The following is a 19,625-nucleotide window of genomic DNA, read 5'->3' as shown; positions in this document are numbered from 1 at the left end:
ATTGGTATTAGAAAGGTGGAGGATCTCTGATTGAAAGGTAGTGTTAAGACGTTTGAGGCGCTCAAAATGGAATATGAGCTCCACGACAAGGAACACTTCAGGTACATTCAAGTGCGACATGCCTTGACCTCTGTCATCCCTCCGGGGACAGAGATTCCCCAATCCTCGCCGCTAGAGGATCGCATTCTTGATGGCCATGTGCCGGACAGTACTATATCCCTGATTTACAAAAAACTCCTCAATAACAGGGCTGATCTGCTTGAGCGACTCAGGGCTTCATGGATCGCGGATGGCTTGGAACTCGATGATGAGGATTGGCAAATGGCCGTCTCCTCCCCTAAGGAGTTGGCCATACCTGCTCGCCTCCGTTTTGTACAGTTGAAGATCCTCCATCGAGTATATGTGACTGGTACGCGTCTGGTGCGAATGGGTTACTCTCTGGACGGGTTATGCAAGCGCGGCTGCGGTATGAGTGCTACCTTCCTGCATATTATCTGGGAGTGTCCTGAGGTGTCTGCCTTCTGGTCTAGAGTGCACGCGATTATGGAAAGGGTCAACGGGGTCTCCCTGCTGCCTGAGGCCCAACGATGCCTTCTTAATGTTTGGGAACCAACAGATTATAATACGGCCCAGACCTTTTGGGTGACTCTTGGTAACATGGTTGCCAAGAGGGATATTGCACAACTCTGGGGTTCCCATAGGCCTCCCACGATAACGGCTTAGAAGGATAACATGGACTGCTTCATTTTAGATAATATGTTGTCCTAGTGGATCTTGGCTTAGTGCAGCCGAACTTTGACTATCTTGAGAACTGTCTCTGGCTATTTCACCTGTAATAGTAGTTTCTTGTTCAATCTCATCATTTAACATTTGTAGATAAGTTGGGAAAATTATGCATTGAATTCTGTCTTTACAGACATTGAAAGAATCCTCACAGCAGTCAAAATCTCCAAGTAATTCTGTTTCACTACGCCAAGGCTTGAACAGTTGCAGAAGTGCTAAATAGAACAATTCCAGCTTATCTGAACTTTCACAACTGAGTTTTCTGTGGTTAATAAGATTTCCTTTGGCATGTTTTACCAAACAAACATCACATCACAATTTATATTTCCTGTAACATTTCTTTTAAAGCTGTAATGTTGAAGTATTTCATAGAGACATAGGTTTTCCAGATGAGAACTCCTTTTGGGATAGCATGTAGCCAACATCTTAGTTTTAACAATATCTGTGCTTTCTAGTTCTTTCAATGCTAGGTATATGGGGCAGATTTACAAGCCCATTGCGCTACTTTTGCGTCACTTTTAACATGGGAAAAGTGACGCAAAAGTGGTGCAAGGGGGTTGTAAATCTGCCCCCCTATTTCTTGTGGAGATTTTAAAACTCTATTTCATGTGGCGGCAAGACCTAGACTTACCCAAATGATTCCTCTTGACTTTGAATATAAACTGTCAGAGCTCAACTTTCAAGGATCCAGTCTCTCAGTGGGAAAGCAGTTTGAAGCTAAAGCTGTACACTTTCTTGCTAAGACTCTTTTCTTGTGAAATTTCTTCCCACATTTCTTTCATCCCTGTCTTTTCAGATTTGGTTATATATGACATAACATAGCAAGCAACACTAATTGAATTATCTGCAACATATTGAATATCCATGTTTGCATTCCAGATTGTCAAAATCAGTAGATTGTAGTCAATAATATACTTTGAATCTTTGGTTCTTTTTAAGTTGTATGTCTTTGGAGAATTCCGAGTTATTGTATGACTTACTGCTGACATAAAACAATTTACTCTTCCTTTCGAAATTATCGGACTTGGGAATCCAAAATTACAATTTATATAAAATTTCCCTTTATACTTGTTTTTTGGTCAACAATATTTTCGACATTAGTGACTTTGAGACCGTAAAACTTGTTGTCTCAAGCTGTTTTCTCCACCTTCTTTTGGAATGACACAGGTAACATACAGTTCAATGAAAGACAAAACACTTTCATCACTATCAGTTCCATATTTTGAGGCATTCTTGATCCATAATGGCATGTGTATATGAAGAGCACCTCTGGCTTGGTACTCTTTTCACCAAAAGAAATCAGTGACTTCTCCAAGAGGGGAAATATTTTTATTGCAGATAAATGATATCATACTTTTGAAATCTGTGGTTAAAATACCTGCACTCATTTATAGGTTCCAAGGAACAGAGGGCCAGATGTAGGTAGCCCAATACCGGTCGGTAACGGCCGAAATTACCGAATTTCGTCTGTTTCCGACCGGTATTAGGCATCTAAGATGTAGGGGCCATATTTAAAGATTCGGTAATTTACTGAATCGGTAATTTAAGGAATCAGTAAATTACAGAATTCTTAAAATACCGATTTGGTAAATTACTGAATGCTTAATGTAGGGAGCACTGAAGTGAGTGCATTTGTCATTTAAGGATTTGTTAATTACCCCCAACTACAAGTTGGTGGTAAATGCCGAATACCTTTAAAAAAGCAATTATTTGCTTTTTTTAAAGTGCCATGTGGCAGGGCATGTATGTGTGCCACATGTGCACCCATGCACTATTCAGGGGTGCAACAGGGTGTCAATGTGACACCCTTGTAAATGGTCCCCATATTACCGATTCGGTATTTACTGAATCGGTAATACCGAATATTACCAATTCGGTAAAATGTACCGAATCGTCATCTACAGCCCATTTACCGATTCTGAAATACCGAATCAGTAAAATTCGGTATTTTAGAATCGGTAAATGGGAATTACCTACATCTGGCCCAGAAGTTCTCCAGGTGTCTCAATTTAATATTTTTAACATTTGAATTTGCTTCTCATAGAAATTCAAGTAAATGGTCCCATGCATATTCAGCACAGCTAAAAGTTACACACCGCATAGGGGTACCTTAGTTTCTTAACATACTTTTAAGATCTCCTGACTACAATACCAATACTCATTGGTACCACATTGACACGCCATCAAATTAATTAACTGAGATTCTAAATGATCATCTCTTTGTTGAACTTCGTCCATGAATTCCTTTGTAGAAACAGATGTAAGAAGAAGTACTGTTTTTAATATGTGGTTATCTGCATATGAAAGTTCAGACAAGTCAATTTCAAACAGAAGATGAAATATATATGGAATGCACTGTTGAAATCTTGGATCTTCTGAGTACAATCTTGTTGAGCAGTATTCTGAAGCTGGAATATTCTTTTCGTACATCTTCTCCAGTGGGGAACAGCTGTAGAAAACAATGAGCTTCTAAACTTTTTTCCCATAGACTCAAGGGAGGTCCCTTTGCTTTCTTCATTTGAAAAAATGCAATACCGTTTCCTATCACTTCTTCTGAATGTAGAGGATGTATGCTGTAATGTTCATAAATCTCTTCACTCCTGGACTTGTCCACTTTTTCTATTTGTCCACTTGAAATTGCTGTTTCATCTACTGAACATATTTCCTGTTCTTCCACATGTACAGTTTTATAATAAATATTGTTCTGTACAAGCTATAATGTCGCTTTTGAAGTTTGGTACCATCTACTAACCCTTGTCATATTTTTCGACTCTTTGTTGGTACACCAATAACTAGAATAACTATAGGCTCACTTTAATCTCTCTCTATACCAACAGTTTAAATAGTTTTCTTAAAATCTAAAGGTAAGTACACACAGGCCCTGCCCGTGCAGGGCGTTATACCGAGGCGGTGACGTCAGGCGGGGAGGGGCAGGGTAGGGGGTTTTAAAATGCGGGATATGGACCATTACAGGTAAGTAACGAAAAAAATGAATAAAAAGAATTCCGTTGCCCGCGCTGCATCCCCAAATGTGATGCAGCATTGGCAATGAAATTTGTTTTATTCTTTTTTTTTTACCTGTAATGGTCCATATCCCGCATTTTAAAACCCCCCACCCTGCCCCTCCCCCGCCTGACGTCACCGCCCCGGTATAACGCCCTGCACGGGCCGGGCCTGAGTACATAACTGGTCCTTACAGACCTCTTTGTAAATCTGTTGGAGGCAGCTTACCTGTTTTAGGCTCCATACGAACTATGGCCTGAAATGGTTGCACAGATTGAATAAGAATGGACTTATTAGCATTTAAATCTGCCAGTTCCTGAGGTTTAGCTACCAACTCTAAGTTGTTATGTACAGCTCTAGCTGGCATTTTGTTCTCTTCTAATTTGTTGTAACAATATTTACAAATACGTTGATCAGTACCCAAACTCAAAACGACCTTCCATCAACAAATAGGCACCAAATTGCTCCTACTTATCATTGTTTACCTTTTCACTTTTTAAATATACATCAACATTCCTAGTCTGACTTTTATAGTGAGTATGTAGAAAACAAATACAAACATAGTTTGTTTTTTCAGATTAAACTTTGTAATTTCTTCTTCAAACTTGTCAGTTCTAATATATTCTACCTGTTCTTCAACACCTATGCTGTCACTTTCTCTACACTCCTGTGAACCAAAGAAAATAAACTTGATATCATCACAAACTTTTTTAACATCTTAAACTAAACCTTGCAAAATAGCTGCGTTCATTTCACCTAAAAATAATGCAGGACTTTTTACGTAGTACAATCTCCTTACTAATTTCTGCATTTCTGAGTGGTGTACTGCTAACATTCTTAATTGATGAAATGTACTTTTACAACTTTTCTAGAAAGACAAGCCAGAGAATGAACCTGCAACTTAGTATATTTTCTTACTTTACATGGATCTAATCCTTGTAACATCTTAATCTTCTGTTTAAAACTTTTTTTGCATATTCTTGTAAGAAAACTCGTAATATGTCAATAGATTCCTGTCGAATACTACAAATACTACTACAATTCCACTGAATACAGGAGCTTGTATATGCCGCCCTTGAATTTCTTCAGCTATTACTTCTCCCACATTCGTAGGAACCATTTTTTCTTTTGGAATGAGACAACCTCATCTCAATCTTTCATCTCATAGCATCGACTACTAGTATCAATTGCATGAAGTAATGTATTCTGTTGAAAATAGTTTTCTTCATTAAAGAAAGGCTCAATACTAGAAGTGTGGTTCCATTCACCAGTAAAAGTTTTGCAAAAGTTACTTCTATTCACCAGTCTTTTTCCAGTCTTTTTCTTTTGCTTTTCTCCTTCATAAAGTGCATTGTTTTATTCAATGTTTTTATTCTCTTCAATACCAATATACATAAATGTCGTTTCAATTCAAAAGCAGTATCTACACTTTCAATCTGTTGCATCTTCATATATGCTGCAGATTTGTTTTTATACTTTTTACAATCTTTTAATACATTTGAATGACTCTATTCTGAAGCATATGTACACATATGTCTTTAAGTTGTTTCTGTCTATTGTTTCACAAAATGAATATTTTTCCATTGCATCTCTTTATTTGCTTGTGTTTTCTTTAGTATTTTCTTTGTTTAATCTTCCTACAACTTTTCAAATGAATTGTTTAGTTCTCTTACCAGAAGAGACTTTGGGCCAGATGTGCGACCATGACAATTTGCGACTCGCAAATTGCGCTCCATTGAGTGTCGCAATTTGTGACTCGCAAATTGCCACGTACAATAGTGTCTGAGACAATGTAAGCAATTCTCAATGGGGTCGCAAATTGCATGCCTCATCAAGATTTATGAGGCACTCGCAATTTGTGACCCCATTGAGGATGGCTGGCCCTCCTAGGTATGGTGGACTGCTGGCTCAGCAGACCTCCATGTCTGGGACTACTTTTAAATAAAGCAGTTTAAAAAAAATGCAGCTTGTTTTTCTTAAAGGAAAACTGGTGCATGAAAATCATTTAAAAAAAAAAAAAAAAAAATTTTAAGGGTAGGTAGTGGTCCCTGGAACCACTGCCTGCCCCTAAAAAATATTTTCCCCTGCAATTGCAAAGGGGAAGGGGTCCCCTGGGGACCCCTTCTCAATTGCGACTGCATTACTACCGTCTTGAAGACGGTGGTAAATTGAGAGTATTTTGCAAAACATTGATACATTGGGTTGAGAGTCGCAATTAGGAAGGGATGCCCTTGGAACGCCCCTTCCTAATTGCGAGTCACAAATCCTATTTAGCGACCTACAAATAAATTATGACTCGCTAAATAGGGGTTGTACATGGCCCTGTAGGTTCTTGCATGCGCATACCAGTTACGAACCCATTTGCGCATGCAAAAACTTGTGGTACATCTGGGCCTTTATCCTCAGCAACCTTTTGGTGTTTTTCTAGTCCACTCTTTTTAGTTTTCATTAAGTACTTCTGTTTTTTTGTTCTCTTCTCTTTTCATGTTTTCTTGCCATCTTCTATTTATAATTCAATCAAAATATCTTTCTAAAAACAAAGAATACTTTGATTAGTTTGTTACATCAATAAAAGAAATTAAATTAATAACATCTCAATATTGAAAATAGCAACTAAGCACAAAATAACAATTACATTCCTATTGCATTTTTAACAAATAAAAAGAGAAAAGTGTAAAAACTAGCAAAACAACTGCAAAAACAGAAGAAAGGGTGCTCATTGAGACAGGACAAAAAGAAAGGTTTAGAAAGATTAAAATGAAATACTCAAAGAACACAGCTAATGAAAACTGTAAGAAATGCAGAAAGAAGCAACAGATGTGCAGAAATTGGCAAGAGAGGTGCAGAAACGTCAAGAGTGGTGGAAAAACAGAGAACAGGGGTGCAGAAAAAGGCAAGAGAGGTGCAGAAAGAGGCAATAGAAGTGCAGAAAGAGGAAGAAAGGTGTAAAAAGAGGCAAGCGAGGTACAGAAACTGGTAAAAGGGGTGTAGAAAGAGGCAAGATAAGTGGAAAAAGAAGTAAGAGAGTTAGAGAAAGAAGGAAGAGAAGTGCAGAAAGACGCAACAGAGTTGCAGAAAGAGGCAAGAGAAGTGCAGAAAGAGGCAAGAGGAATGCAAAAATAGGCAAAAGAAGTGCAGAAAGAATCAACAGTAATGTAGAAAGAGGCAACACAAGTACAGAAAAGAGTAACAGAGGTGCAGAAAGACACAAGAAAAGTGCAGAAAGATGCAAGACTGTGTTTCAATGATTGCATGAGTGCAAGGCTAATGCCTGTGTTATTGAAAGAGTGCATAGGTAGGGTCTGAGTGAGTTTATGACTTGAAGAATAATGTCTGGGTGATTACATCAGTGCATGGGTAGTGCCTGAGTAAAACTATCACTGTAAGAATAATGCCTGGGTAATTGGATGACTGCATGGGTTGTGCCTAAGAGAATGGTTTAGTTCAACAGTAGTGGTTGAGTTAGTGTATAAGTGTATGGGTAGTCTGTCAGTGATTTAATGAGTACAAGAGTAGCACCTAGATGATTCCATGAGTGCAGGGATATTGACTGGATGAGTGGGTAACTGAATTGGTAATCTTATGGGAATTCATGAGTGCAATACTAATATCTGCCTCCTTAGATCATTCCATATCTTGTACTTGAGTACAAGGATGACTGAAAAAAGTAATCTGTAGTTCTTTGTATGAGAGCAATAGTAGTTCCTGAGGGAATGGTCGAGTTCATAGATATTGTCTGAGTAAATCCTTCATTGCAAAAGTACTGCCTGGGTGATTGAAGAATTACACAGGTAATACCTGATTGATTACATGAGTGCATAGATAGTGCTTGAGAGAATAGATGCTTGCCTGGATACTGCTTGTGTGAATGGATTAGTCCAACTGTAGTGCCCAAATCATTGCATGACTGCATGACAACTGCTTGAGAAAATGGATAAGTGAATGGATAGTGTCTGGGTGAATGGATTAGTCCAACTCTACTACCTAGGTCATTGGATGAGTGCATGGCTACCGTCTGAGGGAATGGATGAGTAAATGAGTAAGGCCTGAATAAAAGGATCCATATAAGACTAGTTTTCTGTGTGATTCCATGGGTGAATCGGTAGTGCCTGAGTGCTTCTATGACTGCAGGGGTAGTAGCTAGATGATTGTATGAGTGAATGGGAAGTACCTGAGAGAAAATATGAGTGTTAGGATAATGCTCGGACCATTGCATGAGTGCATCAGTAGTCCTGTGTGAATACATGAGTGCATAGGTACTGCCTGAGTGAATGTTTGAGTGGAATAGTAGTGTCTGTGTGATTATATGAATGTATGGTTAATATCTGAGTGATTAGTAGTGTGTATAGATAGTGCCTCCTTGATTGCATAACTGAATAAGAATGCCTAAGTGAATTCATGAGTCCAAGAGTGATATGTGCCTCTTTACATCAGTGCATACCTAGTGCTTCAGTATAGAGATGTAATTCTCACTATTTTCCTGAAACCAAACATGTATGTGTCTGTACCTTTTCCTAGTGGCATCATATGTAACAGAAACATACAAATGCATGTATAAAAGTGTTTTATACCTCTACCATCTTTATAGTCATACCATGTGTGAGAATACATGTGCAAGTAGAAACATACATGAGTCATAAGACTATAAAGTCCCTTAAACTTGACATACTGCCTTTTCCATTTCAAAAAGACACCTAAAATTATGCAGTGTATTTGAACTGTAAATTTCCATAAACCAATAAGAGTTAACCTAATCACTAATCGTTCTACCAACAAGTCTTAAACCTTACTTTTGTGCTGCAGCTTCACTTCAGGAACTAATGAGATTGTTGAGCCTAGCCAAATACAAAGCAGCAACTTTTTCATAGTGCCTGTTAAAATTCTCACTATACTCCTAAAACCATGCATGCGTTTGTCTGTACCTTTTACTAGTGGCATCATACATAAAAGAAATATTGAAATAGATGTATACCTATCTTTTATTCATCTAACATCTTCAGATGCATTACGTGTGAGAATATATGTGCAAGTAGAAACATACCTGAGCCATAGGACCATAAAGTCCCTAAAGCCTGACAAATTGCACTTCACATTTGAAAGAGACACCTGTATTTATAAGGAATACTTGGATTGCTCTTCTACATAGACTGATATGAGGTAATCTAATCACTAATACCTCTACCAACATGTCTTAAACCTCAGTTTTGTGGCACAGCTTCACTATTGAGCAAATAGTGAGAGTGTTGCACCTAATCGAAAATAATAGCAACCCTTTGCATGTGTGTGTGTTGTAACTCTCACTAGATTCATAAAAGTATGCATGCACATCTCTGTACCTTTACTAGTGGCATAATTCTTAAAAGAAACATAAAAATAGAGGTATACCCGTTTTTTATAACTCTACCATCTTAATGGGCATAACACATGTCAGAATACATGTGCAAGTAGAGCTATACCTCAGTCACTGCACCATAATTGGCTTTGAATTATGCGACGTACTACATATGCTCCTTTCCACACACTCATGCAAACTACCATAATCACTAATCCATCTGCCAATGTACACATGTTACTTTGCACAAACTATTTAAAATATCATTTCATTACAATAAAACAAACTACAATAGACATCTGTACATTTCATAACGTATTTGAAACATTACACTTCTCTAACAATGTCCCGACTTTGAATTTTATTTCTTTAAATCTAAAATTATCACTACAAAAAGTAAAGCACAGCTCCACAATACATAACACTCCTTATACATTTCTTACTCACATTTGAAATAGTTTGTTTTTTTAAAACAGCATCTTCTCCACCATTTTAGATACCTCTCATTCTACCAACTGATTACCTCAGCTACAGACTTCTTTTCATTACCTCCAGATATCACTTCATGCTGACAATGTGGATTGTAGGGCACAGCTATATTTTCTGGTGCAAAAGGTATGCTGAACACAGATGTATTGACAAAGACCTAGGTTTAAAAACATTGGATATTAAAAAGATTGCACAGAGAGTATTAAAGTGGCACCAATTGATGCCTTTAGTTAAATTCTTTTTGCATCTCCATCTCCCTGACCTCATGATTGTGCACTGTGGTGGCAATGACCTAGGCACATTGACTGGGCTTGGGCTGGAAATGCTAATCAAGGATACCTTTGCACAATTGATTTTGCCTTTGCCTCAAGCTGTCTTTGTATATTCTAATATATGCCAAAGACAGAAATGGAAGTCAAATCAATTCTGTCCACAGTTTGAGAAAGCTAGTAAGAATGTCAATGAAGCTGCTCCTGCTTACCTCAGAGACTATAGGATGGGCTACATCTATAACAACAATTTACGTTTTGATATGGATGACATCTATAGAAGTTGAGAAACAGAGTGTTTCTCAACAACCTTAAGCTGTGCGTCCGCACTTACATGTAGCTTCAACAAAGTCAGAATTAAAACAAGGGCTCTTTTTAGAGCCACCCTATAACCGAACAGTCTTTTTTTAAAGAAACATACATACTCTTTTTATTTTTTTGTGGATTCGTGAACCTGTCGTGAACCCATGGCAAAAGCACAAATTCAATGTAAAACAACACAATACACTCATCAAGTTTAACTTTTAATTTTGTATTTATTATATCATTAATAACTCTATGAACATTGTGAAAAAAAACTTCAAACTCACTATCTTTTTTGAAAAAAAAGTCACAAATGCAACACAACCTTCTAAATACTATACTATTAAATTATTTAACATGAGGTGGAACCGTGATCCCATCACGACGTTACACGGGGCACCCACGCTGAGAGCCACAATAGGGTCGGGACTCCAAACAAAAGAAAAAAAGCATCCCGCAGTCCCACTACTTGTAGTCTGCTCCGGGAACCCCATGCCTAGAGACCCAGACATTTTTTTTTTAAAAGACCCACTTGCCCTCTACCCCTGGGCATTTTTTACCACAGTGACCCCATCCCCAAGGGCATGTCCTTATGTTGGAGACCACAGGGTAGCACCAATGCCTCCGGGGTCCCTGCCGGCTCCCTGCCTCCTGCGGGAGCCAGCATTGATTTTGGGCAAAGGGAGCATGCAGCTCCCTTTACCCGAAAGCAATCTGCCTCTCTTCATGGAAGGGAGAGCAGGTTTCCTGCTCTTGCTTCCATTAGGCAAAGCAGTGTTTGCTATGACAGGGTGGGAGCTGTGCTCCCACCCTGTCATTGAAAACTGCAATGTCCTGGGGTTGGCACCCCGGGACATTGCTGGAGCCGGCCCTGGGGGGTGGTGGTCTCCAGGGCCAAAGAGGGCTCCAGGAGGGGGCCCCCTCCCATCAGGATTAATACCGGGGGGTGGTCCCCACGGCAGTGTGTGGGAAGGGGGCAGGACCTCCCCTACCCATGCAGTTTTTTTTAAAACGCCTGGGGAGTTGGTCCCCGGGTCTGTGGAGGAATAAAGATTAGAGGAAATTTTTTTTAAAGTTTCAATTTTCGGAAAACAAAAAACTCATAGTGTCAGAGTGAATCTTTTTCTCTGTGTTAAAGTAGTTCCCTCAATCTGGAAGTCAGGGGATAAGCAGCAACCAATAAAAGCTTAATAGAACATAAAAACATCACAATAACTAAAAAGAATGTTCAGTCCCATAAGTAGTCTATGACCTCCATTTTCCTCCTCTTTTCCTTTGCTGTTCTTCTTATTTCCCTTGATCTTTATTCCTTTTAACCTTTTTCAGTTCTCAATGGAAAACAATTCAAACAATTCCACATGAAAAGAATGGCCCATACAATCCTCACACTATTCTTATAATTTCTTTTTTTTAAATAAAATCATTCTGAAATAGTTTATTATCCAAAAAAACACCTCCCAAAAAAGGTTTGGGTGGGATGGATAATGCTAGCCTCCTTGTCTTTAATAAAATCTTGATTCTTTATACAGTAAACCTTTTAGATTCATACTTTTATGTCAAGACAGGAGGCTAGCATTATGCATGTTCAAAGGTTCTATAAAACACATCTTGATACATGATCTATTGATTTAAAACCTCTAAAACTTTCAGCTGGAAACCAATCTGCCGCTTTGATAATATCTTCCATCTTCCACCAAGCATACACACTTTACTCACCATTGCTCCTCTCGCTGAGTGAGCCGTAAACTTGGAAATATCCACACCTGCTTCTTTAATTGCATTGTTAACCCATCTTGCAATAGTTGCATTACAAACCACTTTATAAGGTTTCACATACGAAATCAACACTTGCTCAACTCCTGCCGCTCATTTCTCCAGCAATCTATTCTCATACTATTTTAGACTATGCACTACATACAACTTACATGGTCTTGGTTCTCTTGTATAATTCAAAAACAACTCAATTTGGTTGATTAAACCTATGAGATAATTCCATTGCTTTCACATCAGAAACTCTCCTAGAAAATATAAGACACAACAAAGGAGTTACTTCCAGGAAAATTCTCTCACACCTAAATATTTATTACATGGCCACCCCTCAAACAACTTCAATACCAAATCAACATTCCATAATGAGCTATGTTTAGGATATTGTTGTCTCCTTAGCCAAAATACATATCATCACTTTACATACTAAAGGACTTTTACCAATCAATACACCATGTTTGATGGAATGACCCACAGATATAGCTGATCTATATAACAATTTACTGTTAAATAACACAAACCATTTCCAAATAATTCAGCTAAAAATAAATTTCTCTACCTGAACACCATCAGCTTCCGAGGGCTCTAAACTCCTTTCCACGCACCAACCAAACCACACCTTCCATGCTCCTCTGCATCTCTTTCTTGTACCTGGAGCCCATGACTCATTGAGAATTCAGCAGCCATGCTCGGAAGTTCTCTGAATGCTTATGAACAGCTGATATCTTCCATACTAGAAGGTTGAGAGAACCTGATTCCACCATCAGATGTTCTCTCCCCTCTACGTTTCTTAAGAGACCTGTAAAACTCACACCAAAAACGATTCCTCCACTGCTAACTGCATCACTGATGGAAACCATGACCGAGTCTTCCAAAATGGAGTAACCAAAACAATTTGACATCTTCACCTGCACTAGAGCCCTCTGCATCATAGAAATCGGAGGAAAGAAATACCCCTGCAACCCTTCCCAAATCTGCAGAAATGCGTTCACTGCCATTCCCCTGGATTTGCTCTGCAACTGACATATCTTTCTAGCTGGTTGGTTAATCTTGACGCAAAAAGTTCCACCTACAATGGGCCCATCTCCTCCAAAATCTTCTGAAACACTTCCTCTTTCAATTTCCAGTCGCTGTAATCTGTCAAATATCGCAAACTCCAATCCACTAACACATTCAGCTCCCCTGGTAAATACTCTGCTCTCAATCCGATCTTTTGTCCTGAACAAAACTCCCATATTTCCTTTGCCAACTCCACTAGTCCTTTGGATCTCGTTCTTCCTAGCCTGTTTATATATTCCACAGCACTTATAATGTCCATCCTCAAAAAGAACAAATGTCCCTTGCAAACTTTTTCTGACATTTTTCAGTGCAAACAAACACACCTTCATTTCCAGACGATTTATATGCCTCTCCTTCTCCTTCGTGGTCCAAAGTCCCCCTATCTCTTCTCCAAAGCCAAACGCTCCCCAACCTGAGCTACTCACATCTGTTTCCAACACAGAATCCAGAGAAATCCCCAAAATTGCTCTGCCATACCATGCGTCTAAATTCTCCTTCCACCAAAGCAATTCATTCTTTCCCTGTCTAGAAATTACTATCTGACCTCCATACCTTAAACTGTTTGCTAAGCCTGCAATCTTTAAACGTTGTAAGGCTCTGTAATGTAACGGGCCCGGAAATATTGCCTGGATAGATGAGGTCAGTAAATCACTCTTGCCAATCCTCTTAATGTCACGTTGCCCTTCCCCAATACCGACGGAACTTCCTGCTTTGTCTTCTTCAGCTTTTTCTCTCGTAGATGTAACTGACCTGATACTGTGTCCACCACAATTCCTAAAAATTCCAAATTCTGTACAGGTCTCAAAATTGACTTTTCCATACTCACTACAAAACCTAAATTCTGCAACAAATCTCTCTAAATTACCAACTGCTCCTCCAGCTCCACAAATTCTTCACTCATAAATAATATGTTGTCTAGATAAATGATCATTCTCACACCTCTCTCTCTTAAAAACACAAATACCGGTTTCATCACCTTTGTAAAGCACGATGGGGCAGAAGAAAGCCCAAATTGTAAACTCTGAAACTGAAATAACTGGCCTTTCCAACGAAACTGTAGAAACTTCTGACTCATCTCTGCTGTAGAAATAGTGAAATATGCATCTTTTAAATCCAATTTCCAAATCCATTCTTTCCCATGTAGTATATCTATTTAAAGATGAATACCTAATTCCTGAGGTTCGCTTAACTGAACTGGTTCTGACTCGAAATCTATTGAATAACCCTCTATGGTCCTTAGAACCAATGAATCTTTGGTGATTGTCCTCCACTTTTCTTTGAAATATTTTAATCTTTATCCTATACCCTTCAGAATAGAAATAGAAAATATCCTCATACTCACCCGGGTTTTGTCCTTGACCCGTAAACTGACCCCTTCCTGTATTAGCACGACTCAGTGACCTTCCTCTTTGTGGAGAGAACTAAGATCCTCCTTGTCCTCTATATTATCCTTGTCCCTGATTCTGGTACTGGGCTCTGATGTTTGCATGGCTGATAGATTGCCCTCTCCTACCAGCCCATCCATAAAAACTAGAGTATCCAAATACCCTTTGCATTGAGCTCCGTGCCTTATCAAGTCTTGTAAAGGTTTGTAAATATTTTGTTAATAACCTCACTATTCCGTCTCCAAACAACAAACCATGGGCATCAACACTTGACTCCCTGTTTGTTAAATCACTCAGTTTGGGATTTATGAGCATAAGTACAGTCTTTTTCCTCTCGACTAATAGATCCGCATTCGCGTTTCCCAAAAAACAGAAGGCCCTCTGACACCATCCACGCAACAAACTTAAATCTTTATCAAAACGTTTTATATATGCTTCTTCTGCTGCATCAAACTTTTTTGCCAATGGCCCTAAAATGTCAAGAACTTTTTCCTGCCATTGTTTCAGGGATCGGTCTAACCTATTTCTTGGATCCTTCCCCATCTTAAATAAATATGTTATAAATTCAGGATCCAATTTCAGTGTCATAGAAACTTTTTCATCTATTATTGGTCTCGAACATTCTGCCCTCATTATGTTTCTTTCATCCTTCTCCAGTGATTTCTTATTTTAGACCTGATGTAGTCTGAATCATGCTCTAAAGGCCACCCATCCTTTCCTCTAGGATGTCTAATCTCTTTAGGGTTAAAAAGTAGCTCTCCAAAAGTATCAACTACCTTTTCAGTTCTTTTAACTCTACCATGACCACTCACATGATTTTCCTCCTTCAAACCATCCTTATATTCCAGATCAAGAATATACTCACCCATGTCTGTGTTATAATTATTCATCACATCCTCTGATGTATCCCCTTCATTTTCTGTGCTAGACTGGCCTCTCTTTGTACCGCGCCACGTGTATTCTCCATGTGAGCCTCTTTGGACTCTACTCTGTGAAGCTTTACTCTCTAGATGCTTTATTTTTGAAAGACATATCCCTCCTGGGCCCCTCTCACTAATTACCTCATCTGAAACTGAGAAGTACTCTTCTTCCTCAATAATTTTTCTTTTGCCTATAGCCTGCTTAACTGACTCTTTTATCACTTCCTTGAACTCCTTAGAAATAATCTCCCTTACAAGATTTTCCTGCTCATCTCTATTAACCTCCATATCTATTAAATCTTTGTATTTCCTTATTTTCCAACTTTGAATTTAATGTTGACTAGTCTCTACAAAAATGACAATCCTTTGATTCACTCAACGATTACTGTTGCTATGCCAAGTAACTTGTGAAGCAATCTCCTTTAGAAAGAACCCTTGTGCTCCAGAACAAGCTCTTTTTCCTTTCAAAAGAGTACCAAATCCAGACCAATCGCTATGCGAGTTGTGTGACTTCCTCACACAACTCTCATTAACCCTATGTCATTCATTAACGTGCTACTCCAACGAAAGCTTCTCAAATGCCGAGATCCTTCATCACGCCTACCTCATGCCTAGAATACTTCAGCGCAAGTAACCGGTACTTCAAGCACGCTTATGTAACGGCAATTTCAAATGTGCACAGCAGTGCTCTCACCGCGGAAGCTCTAAAGCTTTGTTAATCACAAAAATAATAAGCACTCTGCACTACAATATTAGCACACTCTTTAAATAGATGTGTTTATACTTTAAACAGCAATTAAATACATTTACCTACCTTACAATTAAACCTATTAAAAGTAAACAAACCCTGTTTATACTACTAACGTATTTTAATTAAACAGACACCCATACATTGGGTATTACCAGTCCACCTCAAAAACATTCAATTCAAATTACTCTCTCTTTCTAAATTCACAAACATAACTTCTATATACTTATCTGCTCAGAAGCAGCAAACAAAAGAGGAGGAAAATGGAGGTCACATACTACTTATGGGACTGAACATTCTTTTTGGTTATTGTGCTGTTTTTGTGTTCTATTAAGCGTTTAATGGTTGCTGCTCAGAAGTGGCAAATAAAAGTATTATGTATAATGCTAGCCTCCTGTCTTGACATAAAATTCCAACAAAAATAGTAGAGATGTTGCAGGAGAAATGAAAAGGATTTGGGTAGGCACAGGCTACCACTAATTCTGAGGAGTAATCAAGGATAAAATCTTGTGAGACTCACAGTTTTGATGTACCCACAGTAGGCAAGGATATACGTAGACAAGATGGATTTGAATTTCCCATATCTGATATCAAATTCCTTTACTATCCTGTCAAGCTGTGTCACTTGTTTCTCATGTGTTTTTAATCACAATTTTGCCATTTTCTTTCTCTTCATCAAACTTCTCATCAATTATCTATTCCTTCTATTTAGTTAATCTTCTCTAATTGCTCTCTGCCACTCATGATCTACATGTTCTTTGTGATTTCAGATTGTCCCTCACGAGGAGGACACAAAGAGCAGCCTGCTATACAAGTACATCATTCATGAGGACCTTTTGCCAATGATCGGAAACAATAACGTGCTGCTTGAGGAGATGGACACACATGCACATGAATGGGCTCTCAAAAGCTGGTCCCAATGCTCAAAAGCCTGCGGAGGAGGTTAGTTTTCAGCACTGTCTGTCAAAATCATACCATGAAGGGCAGGAGGAAGCACAAAGCAAGCTAAAGGTGTGACTGGAATTGAATTGATAATTTACAATCACAGATTGTAAACTCTGCACTGTATATGGAACCCAGAATATTGTTGAGACACAATATTGAGGACAAAATATATATTTTTTAATGTATATTTATATATATATATATATATATATATATATATATATATATATATATATATATATATAAATATATATATATATATATATATATATATATGTCAGTAAGTCTATATGTCCTATACCTAACTCCACATTACAACTACACAGTTATGTACCTAAGCAGTACATATATCTTCTAAGTATGTAGATGTGGAGTTAGGAATGCTAAATGTATCCTTTCCTATATGCACTTACCTTTCAATATTTTTGTCCTTCAGTATGCTGTGCTCAATATTCTTGTACCGCGATATTCTGCTGGTTGATCTTTATGATCCTTTTGATTTATATGACCTGGATTATTTGCACCATCTGAGTTACAATATTACGTTTCAGCCAGGTAAAGGTGAAATTCATGGAGTACACCACCCCACCATTGTTTTTCTTTCTAAAATGTATATAATTGTAAATAGTAGATTTGAATATCGATCATAATTTGGAATTATATGCATACGTTTAGGAAACCCCTTTACTTTCATTTTTACTCTTATTTGCATTTTGGTTGAAAAATGGAGAAATGCATTACAATAATGAAATTGGAATTTACCTCCTCTTTTTACAGTATAAAATGATTACTTTACTGAAATGAACGAAAATTGTTCACTAAATATAGAAAACAATTAGAATAAGTTGATAATTGTGAGATTGTAAATACTTTATTTTTGATTATGGTAAATGGTTTTACAAACGTACTTCACGATAATTGTAAATACTCACAAAATGATCACAAGTATGTACTAGCCGAGAACAGACTGTGCAGGGTTGAAGGTCTAGATGACCATGGAAATGCTAGAGGGTACTTATACACAGCACTGTATTTAAATAAGGTCTAGACCAAGGGAATCTATGGTCCAGTTGAAGGCAGGAGCCGAAACGCGTAGACCGTCCATTTGATGCACTTTTCTTTTGCACATGGTGTGTAAATAAAACAGTGGAGAAAGCTATCTGTTGCTGTGCCGTGTCTTTATCTACGGAACTCGTAGGAGAAGAAGCTGATGCAAAATTTTGCGTGTGCACTGGAACGCGCAACACAGGCACTCCAAGAAGAGGCGAGGCGGTCGTGAAAGATTGCGGAAATCCAGTGAATTCAAAATTGGAGGAAACGACCGACGCTTCTGCTGCAAGCCGGGAGCTCCCATGAAGAATGCTGCGGGGAGATTCGCAGTAGAAAGAAATCAGCGGGAGAGTGCGAAGGCGACGAATTCAGGGGTGAGTGAACCGGCGGGGTGTATGTCAATTTCACTCGACTCTGCAGCACGGTGGAGGCAGCGTTCGGGTGGGGTAAGGGGACAGCCGCCCATCGGCAAACGAGCCCCTGTAAGCGAAGCCGGGGTGTAGCGTGTGACTAAACGTAGGAGATTTAAATCCTATTCTTTACAAGAAACGCTCACCTTAAACGCACAAAGCCTGGCTATACCCGCGTTTAGCGTGGAGGATTAGCAAGTCACCCGGAAAGGAAGCCGAGGGAACACGTCATCGGCAACAACAAAGATTCCATAAAGGGGCCGTGCAGCATTACTGGAAACCGAATGAACACAGTGTGTTCAGCAGGAAGCAACAGACGTTCCTTTTGGATTCAGCATACTTTGGAATAAGGGAGCTGATCATCCTTGATAAACTACAGTAAACAACACACACCGGGCTATAGAAACAGTGTATCAACAAGAAACTTAATAAATCAACCCTGCACAGTTCAAGAAATGGCAGATAAATCCAGGAGTCGCCAACTAAGGACGAGCGAGCTTCTGAATGACGATAATCCCCCTACAATGACCACTGATTCCAAAGGGGATGGAGGAGAAAGAACAAAGGAAAGAACAATTGTAAACATAGTTAGAGAATTGCAAATACAGTGAATCCAAGAAATCAATAAATGGTGGGAAAAAACATCTTTAGAAAAATACATTGAATTTAAGAGGATCCCGCAAGGTCTAAGGATCCTTATAATGCCAACCTTAAATGACTTGGATACAGACTTGATTAAACTATGGCAAACAGATACAAACGAACGCTCCTTCAAGTTAATGAGAACTCTAATCATTCATGCCGAGAGGAAATTAGAAAAGATCACGAGTACAATAACGGCATTAGAATCAGAGCTCGCTGATATTCCAACATCTGAGGAAAGTAAAGAGGCAATTGAGAACATGGAAAAGAAGGTGGCAAAACATGAAATGGAAGTGGAGAAGAGAAAGGCCAATAAATTCACTAGGGATAGGTTGGACTATATGAACGGACGAATTTATACATTCGCACGTAAATATGACACCCTAAGAAGTCATGTTGCTATGGATAAGAACATGGATAGAGCCAATGAACTGACGGAGGAGGTTGATAGCTCAGAAGTGAGCTCCGTTGAGGGAGAATCCACCGCCACACCACTGGATTTTCGGGAGGAGATCAAACT

The 19,625-nt window shown here is 38.7% G+C and overlaps 1 protein-coding gene across 2 annotated transcripts in view; it reads left to right on the top strand.

Moving 5' to 3' along the window:
- ADAMTS14 (ADAM metallopeptidase with thrombospondin type 1 motif 14) overlaps positions 1 to 19,625 on the top strand; it is a 508,740-nt gene that overhangs the window by 444,886 nt on the left and 44,229 nt on the right. For both annotated transcript variants that reach the window (XM_086922254.1, XM_086922255.1), the window contains exon 17: positions 16,829 to 17,000. In XM_086922254.1, the coding sequence (XP_086778380.1) occupies positions 16,829 to 17,000 (172 nt within the window). The remainder of the gene's footprint in view (positions 1 to 16,828; positions 17,001 to 19,625) is intronic.

This window comes from Lissotriton vulgaris, chromosome 5 (assembly GCF_964263255.1).
Source record: "Lissotriton vulgaris chromosome 5, aLisVul1.2, whole genome shotgun sequence".
NCBI lineage: Eukaryota > Metazoa > Chordata > Amphibia > Caudata > Salamandridae > Lissotriton > Lissotriton vulgaris.
This window is presented reverse-complemented; position numbering and strand designations above follow the sequence as displayed.